This window comes from Mandrillus leucophaeus, unplaced genomic scaffold (assembly GCF_000951045.1).
Source record: "Mandrillus leucophaeus isolate KB7577 unplaced genomic scaffold, Mleu.le_1.0 Scaffold539, whole genome shotgun sequence".
In the NCBI taxonomy this organism is placed as follows: domain Eukaryota; kingdom Metazoa; phylum Chordata; class Mammalia; order Primates; family Cercopithecidae; genus Mandrillus; species Mandrillus leucophaeus.
This window is the reverse complement of record NW_012105797.1, coordinates 1,737,063-1,748,467: the sequence shown is the minus strand read 5'-3', so window position 1 is coordinate 1,748,467 and position 11,405 is coordinate 1,737,063. Positions and strand designations below refer to the sequence as shown.

The following is an 11,405-nucleotide window of genomic DNA, read 5'->3' as shown; positions in this document are numbered from 1 at the left end:
AAATTTTTAGAAGGATTTGTAGTAGAAGGAGACTGTGGCTGAAAAGAAAAAGGTCATCTTTGATGGGGTAGAATATTGGTCTCATTATTCTATTCATAATGGTATCATAAGTGTTGAAAATATTAGTAATTATCATTGTGGCAAAATGAAGAAGAAACTTCACATATTCCACAACTCAAACTGTTAAAGTTCTTTATGTATTTGACCTTATTTAATCCTTTCAACAGCCCTGCAGGGCAGGGCTATCATAATGCACGTTTTTATGATAAGAAAACAAAGGCAGAAGAAATATCCAAAGTTACACAGCTAGTAACCGCTGACGCCAGGATTTGATCTCAGTGAGACTGACTCCAGCATCAAGTTCTTAACCATTAAAGAAGCAGAGACCTAATCACCATCTGACAGAAATGCAGTTTTTGATGTTGGTTGGAATATGATCTCTATGCTACCTGCCAACTCTAATGACTATAGAGAAATAATTTTGGAAACTTTTCCAAGGAACTACTGAAAGGAAATGTTGCTAAAATTTTTTGAAAGGAAGAAGAAAATCTCTAGAAGCATCTCTGGGAAATAGCCTGAATTAATGAGTCAATGTCCACATCTAAAAATCTAAAAGAATTAAAAACAAGGTTGACTTAAAAATCTCTTCTTGGAAGATTGGGACTGGAGCTTGGCTCAAGTCATAATGAGAGTCCAGAGAAAGTTAATGATCTGTATTCAAACCACGGAGAACTAAAAACAAAACAAAACAAAAAAGAACCAAAAAATTATATTTCTTCAATAGTCCTTAGCAACAAAAGAATAGGAGGTTGAGAAAAATGAAGTTACAAATGTGCCTAAGTGCCAGGTGCAGTGGTTCACACCTGTAATCCCAGTACTTCGGGAGGCCAAGGTGGGAGGATCACTTGAGGTCAAGAGTTTGAGACCAGCCTGGCCAACATGGTGAAACCTCACCTCTACTAAAAATACAAAAATTAGACAGGCATGGCGGTGGGCACCTGTCATCCCAGCTATTTGGGAGGCTGAGGCAGGAGAATTGCTTGAACCCTGGAGGCGGAGGTTGCAGTGAGATGAGATTGCGCCACTGTACTCCAGCTTGGGCAATAGAACGAGACTCTGTCTCCAAAAAAACAGTATGCTTAAGTAACAGGTACTTTCTCCAGGCAGCCTATTTGGGGGTATGGCAATTTTTTCTCCATTTTAAAACCTAGGAATGTTAATTTCTAGGAGTTAGGTCAGATTATGTATACATTCTGACATTTTCTGAACAGAAGTTATAATAGGCAAAGCCAAAGACATATCATCTGTAAAATTAGGAAAATCTAGGAGAAATTTTAGGGGCAGAACATTTCCCCTTTAGTAGGTCATGTGCAGTTTTTTTAACCAAAATCTATTCAAATTATTCTAGACCAGGCCCAAATGTAGAAGTTAAAGAAAAAATCTTCTCTTCTGTTCTTAGATAGAATCACATCAATCCTACCTAAATTTATGTTATTAAGAGAAAAGTAGAATATATTTGAAAGTGTTCTGTGGCAACCAGGCCTGCATTTATAAAAAAAAAGCCAAGCTTTTCCTTCTCTGATATCTATGATTCATGATTGAACAACTGTGCTATAGAGACAGACCAAACTCAAACAAAAATTCCAAAGAACCTATTCTGATAAATGATACATGACAAAATTACATTTAAACACCTACGAGGCCTAAAGGAATCCAGCAGAGAATAAGAGCAAATGATGTGGGGGTTTTCTACTCTTAATTCCTTTGAAAAAAATGATAAAATATGGTTCTTTCATATAATGACAAGGAGAAATAGGAAACCTGAGAACATAAAATATATTGTTGTTCAGAAAGGGAGATGGTGTTCCCATATATTTCAGATTGGCAGTTTTATTTGAAAAGGGTCTCTGGATCTTTGTTTTTAAGAATGGGGAAGGATAAGAGCAGTAGAAAAATGGGGAAAACACAACAGTTTTATAGTTTCAACTCTTAACATTTGACAGACAAGACTGTCTAAAGGCTAATTTTAAATTCAGTTATCACATCCAGGGAAAACCATGCAAGCAAATATATTTCTAAACAGGATGCCAAAAGAATGTTGTTAGTGCGTTAGTAAATTTCCAGTTCTTTCTTACTACCCTTAACCAACAACCCAAACAAATCAGTTTAAATACGACTTCTTTTCCTAATGTCTTTTGAAGCATCACTGCAGTCAGATTGAGTCAAGTAACCATCTGCTGCAAATACAAATAGAGCTACATTCAAGAATTATATTACACAGCCTTCCCAGCAAAGTTCTTACGTGCAAGCTGTTCTTGTCAAAATCAGAACTATTGTGATGATGCATCTTAATATTCAATCAGACTTTAAGTAAAGAGTGACAAAAGTCCACATATGGATGACAGCTGTTTCTTTGGTAAATATTTTCCGATTTATTGAATGGAGGCTTATGGCAGTTTAGGATATGTTCCATCAGACATTTCAGCCTGAACTGCCTGAGGACGATTAAAACAATAACAAGGATAGCATTTCAATTTTCAAATCTTTGCTACGATGTGTATAAGAGACAGGCCTGAGGACGATTAAAACAATAACAAGGATAGCATTTCAATTTTCAAATCTTTGCTACAATTTATATCTTAAAAAAATAATAGCCCCTTCAAATAAAGTGGTACACTATGTAGTTAATTTGAAAGTATCCTTGTCCAATAGTGACTGCTGAAAGAACTGAGTTTTGCTCCTGCCCTCTAATAATACCACCATGTTTGTAAAATAAGAGCATAATTCCTGTATTGATTTTCTAATCATATGAGCAAATATGATGGGAATGTAAACATTTTATGACTATATTTTTACAAATTATGAAATGTGGTAAAAAGATTAATGAGCCTATTAGCTAAAGAACATCAGAGGGTCTCTATTCAACCAATAAAGTAGTTCGAGAAATTGGGAAGTTAAAAAAAAGAAAGATGAATTCTGATGAGGAATTCACTAACACTGTAATAATATTTGGGTTTATATATATATATATATATAGAGAGAGAGAGAGAGAGAGAGAGAGAGAGAGAGTCACCAAACATAAAGAGAATCTGAACAAAGATATTCTTAATGTTTTACTAGTACCCGGGTAAACATATGTTGTGCCCCTTTTGTAAATCCTAAATGTTATGCTGGATATAAGTATGTCAACAGTACATCCTTCGAGTAACATCCTTGATGTTTGCTAACTACAAAGTTCCTTGTTAAGCACTAAAAAGTTTCCTCTCTTTAACCTAAAAATATGCTGAGGCTTTTCTCTGACGACCCCGATGCAATTCTTGGGAAGGTAGAAGGAAGGATGGAAGGTTATTTGTGTCTTACATTAGACCTGCAATATTCATGTGCTAATAACTCACCAGTTTCTGCCTGGTGAGTTATAGCCTTTTTTGCTTCCTGCGACACAGTTGATAAAATCAACATTTTTAAAAAGTTTAAGTCTGTAGTCTTATTTTCCACAACAACACTTGTCATTCTTCAATCTTTTCTTTTTAAATGCAAACTTTTTTAGAACAAACACTATAAAGAATTTCTTACCCTGCTATTGGATCTACTGCTATTGCTTTAGGATTGTGAAGCTCCAGATCAATCAGGGTGATACATACAGAACCGTTGTAATTACATACAAAGATCCGGTCACTGACATGGTCCACAAAATAGAGATTTCGGGTCAGCCAGTCAATCGCCATTTGCTGAACATCTGAAAAACACATACACAAAATCATTGAATCACAGATGCAACCTAGTATCATGATCCAAAAATAACGTAAGTGTTTCCAAACCATCATAGAGGACATTTCAAAAGTATAGACATTTTTTTATGAAAAGAAACTGCAAAGTCTCTTGCTATGCCAAAATGTGACTTAATAATTATGTAAAATAATGACGACATCTTGGTGCCTTTCTTCTTGCTATGTGAAGATTGAAGATGACCTAGATACAAGGATAAACAGTTTCCACATTTTAAAATATAGGTATTTAGAATGCAATCTCTTACTTTTTGTATTTGTCCTAATTAGTTCACTCGATGGAAGGAACAGAACTGATTCAATAGCACAGCTAAATTCTGTAGTAGTGAGGAATAAATACCTTTTGTGAGTGTAAGGCAAATCCTTGTTTTCTGATTCCCTTTTATTAAAAGAAGGAAAGGGTGGAGAAGATAGAAAAGGATATCTGTAAGATTCCTTTGTTTGAAAAAAAAATATCCAAAACTTGGAAATAAAGCAAATGGAGGGGTGATAGTTTCTTTCAATGGCATACTTAGGAATTGTAAAAAAGGCTTGCTCAAGGATTGATTAATTCATTCTCTAGAAGAGTGCTGCCCAACAGCACTTTCTACAGTGATGGTGAGAAAAGAAAAATAGCTAAGAGCAGTCTGGGATATGTGAGGTATTCAAAATTAATCAGGCTCAGAGAGATGTGAGTATGGGATTTCAGCTATACCTTCTACACCCGAGCCCAGGGGCAGCTGTTTAAAGGCATTTCAGTTCTGATTAGCTGTCTCACTCATTATCTTCATGTTTCTGGAACTTGTGATACAAAGAAGGATGTATAGCCAATCAATAACTTAGGTTACTTTAATGTAAATTCTTAGTAAACAAGTTAGGAATGGCCTCTTTTTTTCCTGTAAAAACCTACTTGTAACTACTGCTAATAGGAGTATACATTCAGAGCCAATTGAATCGGTACTACTGGGTTGCAATTCTCAAGCTTGGCCCAAGTAAACTTTCTACTTAGATTAATTTGGCCTCAGCTTCTTCCTTTTAGGTCAATAAAAATATTCCTATTTATGCTGTCTAATAAAGTAACCACTAGCCAAATTTAACATGTGGTTACTATGACTGGAAAACTGAATTTTTATCATATCTAATTTTAATTAATTGGGATTTAAATTTAAATGACATAGATACCTAGTGGCTACTGCCAGGGCTCAGAAAAAAAATATCCCAAAATATATGCTGCTTTGGACTTCAGACTGCAAAGCACCTGGGGAGCAGCCAATGCAGGGATGGGTTTTCTCTGAAGTTCTTTTATCTGACAAAGGGAAGTTCCTTCAGAAGAAAAAAGAAGAGGAGAGAGAAGAGAGGAGAAAAGAGGAGCAGAGAGGAGAAGAAAAGAAAAATCTGTCATAAACCCACTCCCTATAATCTCATCAGACCGGAAAGATTAAGTCAGAGGAAAAGAGGCTGAAGGTCAACACACCACCTCTTTTGCTGAGGACTGTTACCTGAGAGAATCTGCATATCAAGACAGCCTTTCTCCTCCATGCATTTCCTCCCTTCAACCTCCCATAACCTGTCACCACCTCAAATCCATGCCTTTATTGTTTTCTGTAGCGTAGGATACTATATTAACTTCAGCCATCTGCTCTTTTTTGGAGTCATATACTTTGTGGAACCCTAGTGAGTATGCATGTAATAAATTGACATCCCCTTTCTCCTGTTAATATGTCTGCTGTCCAGTTTATTCTAGAGACTGAAAGTACAGAATCTTCAGAGGACAGAAGCAAAGTTCCTTTTGCCCCTACACTATTCTTTATACTGCAGCTCTAGAAGAGTGTATCTGTCTTTGACTTATTTTTTTGATCAGACATACGCTGAAATTACATGTTAATTTGTAGATACTTCTCTGATAAAAAGGATAAACTGAAAGGCTATGATTTTATTGCCCTGTGAGGCATTAAACATTTATATGCCTAACCTATGAATCTCATTTAAATATTATTTTTCATCAAAATGCCCATAAATACCCAATTCCTCTAATGAGGTTAGACCAGCAGTACTGGTCTGTTTCCCTCAATAATGCCATAAGTAATTTTCTGATCTATGTTCATTCTAGATTTTCATTATAGTCATATTTTTAACTTTTGAAAATTATACTTTGATAGTTCCTTGCTTGAACTTAGAATGAAACTATGATTCACTGACTAAACAGAGTGACAAGGTTATGAACAGGCTACTCCACGTTCGGCACTTTGGCATATTGAAGGAATTTGAGAAACAGCAGGTGCAAGAAGTACTTCCTAACTTTCCCCTTTCCTCTGAAGGTCAGAGAAACAGCAGATGCTGCAAAAACTCTCTAACCTTCCCCTTCTCCCCTGGAGTAGGTCATAAGATCCTCATGTGAGAGGTGACCTCCCCACCTCCAGAGGAAAGAAATATTCTTATTTCCAAAGATGGCGGGTCCCAGAATTCTGAACAAATGGGAGATGCTAAATGATCCATTTATTATTCTCAGCTCTTAACCATGCCCTATCACATTGTCTCCATAACTTTCTACTCTTCATCATACCTAGTATGAAAACACTCAGGCTCAACCATCTCTTTGGGTGTTCATTTCCTTATGAATGCTTCTGTGCCACATAAAACTTCTATTAATTAAATGTGTGTATTTTTCTCTTGTTAATCTGTCTTTGGTTAGTCTAATTGGCATGGTCCCAGCTGGAGAACTTAAAACGAGTAAAAATTATATATTTTTCTCCCCTATAAGAGTTTCCTTCTGCAATCTCAGCCTAAACATTCTTCCTACTCTATGCCTCAATATACTTCCTCAGTAACATGCTGCTTCAGTGAATGATGTTCTCTCAATAGAAAGACTAACATAGATGTATGTGTCAGCATTATCATTTGTAAGGGTATGTTGTCAAAACAAGGTAAAGAAGGCAGCAACTTTGTGGGAATGGCTATCATCTCCTACAAGGATAAGCAGAAAGAAGATATTGCAATTAATTGGATAGAGATTTTCAGGCTATTAATAGTTTTATTCCTAAATTATACAGTCTTTATAAAATCATAAATATTCAAGTGTTTCCCAAACAAAAAGAAGCTTTTTTTTTTTTTTTCAACCAGTCCATTAACCAGGACTTTTTAAAAAAGTGTGAATTATTTATCTGTCTTGAGAAATGTGGAATGTATGGCTTGCTTTGTTTTTGAGTCTTTTTGTATTATTATATCAGCTAGAGCTCAGAACTCACTGTTTTAAATGTCATTTCAAATACCTTGGGTTCAGATAAAGTATGTGCCAGAGTCCATTCAATGACCCATCCCTCAAGCTGGGCATGCAGTTGCTTTAGTCTATACAATTGTGATTTCAGACAAAAGAGCTGTTTGACAGCATTCATACCTTCTCTCAACTCTTTATCATTTCAGAAAGATTTTCTGCTACTGAAACAATAGATATTGTTAACAACCAAGCAACTCTGAAGCATTGAGACTTCACTACAGAACTTAATAATAAGCCAGACACTTAGTAACTATGGGGAATTGGCTTTCTCATTTTATAGATGAAATGTGTGCTTTTAATTTGATTTGTATTAGAATTAGAGAGTTGAGGCAATTAGACAGAGAGTTCAAGCAAGTAAGCCAATAAATAAATACATTAGATGGATGAATGGATAGATAAATTTGACCAAATTTAATAAGCACTTAAAGGTGTTCCAAATTACAGGAAGCTTTTTTCAACCGACCCAGAAATTAGAATTTTTTAAAAGTCTAAATTATATACCTGTCTTCAGAAATCAGAAAATGATTTGAACATTTTAGGAGCGAAGTGAATTTCCTAAAGTATTGAGTATTTTACCTTAATGCTGCTGAAATATAACAAAGTTCATAGGAGAGGACTGAAAATAACCATAATCATTTCATGACATTACTAAAATATCTCAAAATGTTAAGTCCCTTGTTTCTTTACTGTTACTGGAACGAAATTTTAAATATTTTCTTCTTACTATATTTTTTTAGTTGCTGCTTATTCTTTTTTTTCAACCAAAAGTCACCTGGATTTTGCTCTCATTGTTCCTTTGAAGTGGCTCTTATTTTGATTACTGAAAATTCCTTCATTGTCAAAAGTTACTGAGAACTTTTCTGCTCTATTTCGATAACATCTGAAAGTATTGACCACTCACCTTCTGATATATAGATAACTCTAAATATCAACATTGGCAAAATTAGAAGAATAAAATAATAAAAATATTTTGAAACTTGTAAAGTAGTATATAAATATAAGTCACTATGTTTTTAAAACTTATTTGTTAGGTTTTAAAACTTATATTTGCACCCAGTAATAATTAATGAGAATGAAACATTTAGAAAAGAGTTCAAAAAATGAATAGTCATGGTGATAACTCATAATTGGCTATAAAATGATGCATCACATTTTTTGTTATAAGGCAAATAATTAATTACTAGAATCGGTGAACGTAGAACCGAAACATTTTAAAGTCAAAATATAACAGACGCTGGCAAGGTTGCAGAGAAAAGGGAACACTTATACATTGTTGATGTCTTTGTAAATTAGTTTAACCATTGTGGAAAGCAGTATAGCAATTCCTCAAAGAGCTAAAAGCAGAGCTACCATTTAACCCAGCAATCTCATTACTGTATATATACCCAGAGGAATATAAATCGTTCTATCATAAAGACACAAGCACATGAATGTTCAACGCAGCACTATAAGCACTATTCATAATAGGAAAGACATGGAATCAACCTAAATGCTCATCAGTGACTGATTGGATAAAGAAAACGTGGTGCATATATACCATGGAATACTATGCAGCCATAAAAAAGAATGAGATATCATTTGCAGGAATATGAATGGAGCTGGAGGTTATTAGCAAACTAAGACAGGAACAGAAATCAAAACACTGCATGTTCTTATGTATTAGTAGAAGCTAAATGATGAGAACTCATGAACACAAAGAAGGGAACAATAGACACTGGGGTCTACTTGAGGGTGAAGGGTGGGAGGAGGGAGAGGAGTAGAAGAGACAATTTTTGGGTAATGGGCAATGAAATAATCTGTACAACAAAGCCCCATAACACAGGTTTACCTATGCAACAAACTTGCACTTGTACCCCGAACCTAAAATAAAAGTTTAAAAAAAAAAAACCCACAAATTTGAGAAAGTCAAATCTTGCTTAAAAAATAAATAAATAAAAGGAATCGGTGCATGTCTTTTTTATGTCATTCTGAACCATTGTCTAAGATGGTCATCCAAGGATTAGTTCATTCTCCTGGGGAATATACCTTTGTTTGACTTCCAATTTCAAGCAAATATTGCTGAGGTCTCATCCTCTATGGATTTAATTTGTAGATTGATGCATTAAAAATATTTTTCTCCAATAGAGATGCAAATGATTTCCATCAGGTAGAAAAGATAACTGCAAAGTTTATACTTTTATTGTCCAGTACAATATTGACTGGTTTTATCTGTAACTTTGCAATCTTATATCAGTACTTTTTCTTTCATCGATTATAAATATTTCAACCTCTTCAATTCTACTTTGCAACAGTTTTGCCATCCTGCTGGGTCTCTTGTTAATGAGTTAAATGACTGCCTGACATATGCTCTCTATATATTCACGTAAGTCATGTTTTTAACTTTTCGAAAATTATACACTGGCAATTGTCAGTACTTCATTTCTTCTTTGTTTTCTATATTGATTTTCCACCAACCAGAAATGGCAAATTTAAATGTCTACAAGGATCAGAATGAGAACATAAATAGGCTAAATTTATTAATCAGGACTGTGGCAAATCTAGATGGCCAGAAAGTATATACCTACCTAAAAAAGGCAGTCTTAACTTCAGCACTTGTTTTGATCTAGAGATGCTTCATTGCTTCAAAGAACTTCAAAACATGATTTCCAGATTTCAGTTGAAATCTCTCAATTGTTCAATGTTATAAACTAATTTTTAAAATTTATGAAGCATTTTGTGTATTCAACCAAACCTACCTGCAACCATAGTGAACCAAGGGCCACTAGTGTGATGACACCACGGCAAAGAAAATACTGTATATCATTTGGTTCAGCTTAGTCCTCTAATTAAACATGTTTTTGAGATGGTTACTAACATCAATAAGAGTAGTTGTCCTTCTGTTAAATAAACAAAATACCAAGATTCCAAAGTGGTAAGGCAATTAAATCAGATAACAAATATTAAAAATCCAGGATAGTGATATCCAGTAGATTTTTCAAAAATATTAGTTATCTCCCAGAGGGAACAAAAAGACTGCCCTTTGATTTATATCTTTGTGACTGCTTGTGATATGCATGTACTAGAGAATATTATAGTACTAAAGCAATACATTAATAAGATATGCAGTAGTTGTGATAATTTTAAAATATGCCGACAAATTCTTTGATACTCCTCCTTTTAAGAGATGAAGTTTAATTCTCCACCTGAAGGTGGGCTGTTCTTCGTTATTCTACTGAACTGAATGTGGAAGAGATGATGGAGTATGATTTTTGAGGTTAAGTCATAAAAGGCATTGTAACTTCCATTCAGTTCTCTCTCTTTGGATCACTCACTCTGGTGCAAGCCACCTGCCATGCTATGAGGGCACTCAAGCAGCTCTATGCGGTCTATACTGCAAGGAACTGAGGTTTCCTGTCAGCAGTCACAAGAGTGAGCCTGGAAGCCTGTCTTCTAGCTCCAGTTAAGATGCCAGATGCCTGCAGTTCTGGCTAACATCTTGATTGCAACCTCAGGAGAGTCTCTATAACAGAACCACCTCACTAAGCCACTCCTGAATTTCTGACCCATGGAAACTAAAAGATAATAATCTTTGCTGTTTTTAAAGTCAGCAAGCCTTGGGATAATCTTCTATGCAGCAAAAGATAACTGAGCAGTCAAATCCCTCCAACTTTTAAAGATGAATTTTGTTGGCTTTCCACCATTTGGCTATTATTTTCTGACCAACATTTAAACAAGACTGCCTACATCAATAACTGTTTTGGATTCCTGAAATTATCCATCGTGCAGCTCTAATGCTGAAAACACAGAGGATAATCCATAAACGAACCCTGAGAAATTTAAAGACACATTTTCCTGAAAATGTCTGCTCTATTTTATCGAAGTGTGATTCTGTGCTAAAACTACTGCACAGGGGCACAACTAAGGCCTGGATCCCTTATATTGTTCCATTCTCAAGAAGGGCAGCATCGGATAGGACTAGTGTTATGAAGAAAATAAAACAGAAAAATGGCAGGGAGTGGCTGTTTCAGGAAGCCATCCTGAGAGGGATGATATTTGAACTGAGCTCTGACAAGAAGATGCTAGCCATGAGGAATTTGGGGGGTAAGGCCTACCAAGCAGAAATTACTCGACATTTTCTGAAAAATGAGAAGCAGGGGTGAAAGGGGCTATTTTACAGCTAAAATGAGAATGAATGAGAAAATATGAGGTAGCAAAGACAGGCAGGGATCTATAAACTACGGTCAGGGGATGGATTTTGGATTGTGAAACCAAGGAATTACTTTGTTTTCAATGTGATTTTTATTTCTATCACACAGTAAATGTGCACGATTTAAAAAGCCAAACACTCCATGAAAACTTATGATAAAAAAACAGCAGTGTCCACTCCA

The 11,405-nt window shown here is 35.2% G+C and overlaps 1 protein-coding gene across 1 annotated transcript in view; it reads right to left on the bottom strand.

Moving 5' to 3' along the window:
- The window catches only part of LOC105551939 (low-density lipoprotein receptor-related protein 1B-like), a 411,008-nt gene that overhangs the window by 317,543 nt on the left and 82,060 nt on the right, over nt 1–11,405 (bottom strand). Inside the window, exon 5 of the mRNA XM_011997389.1 lies at nt 3,574–3,736. Within this exon, the coding sequence (XP_011852779.1) occupies nt 3,574–3,736 (163 nt within the window). The remainder of the gene's footprint in view (nt 1–3,573; nt 3,737–11,405) is intronic.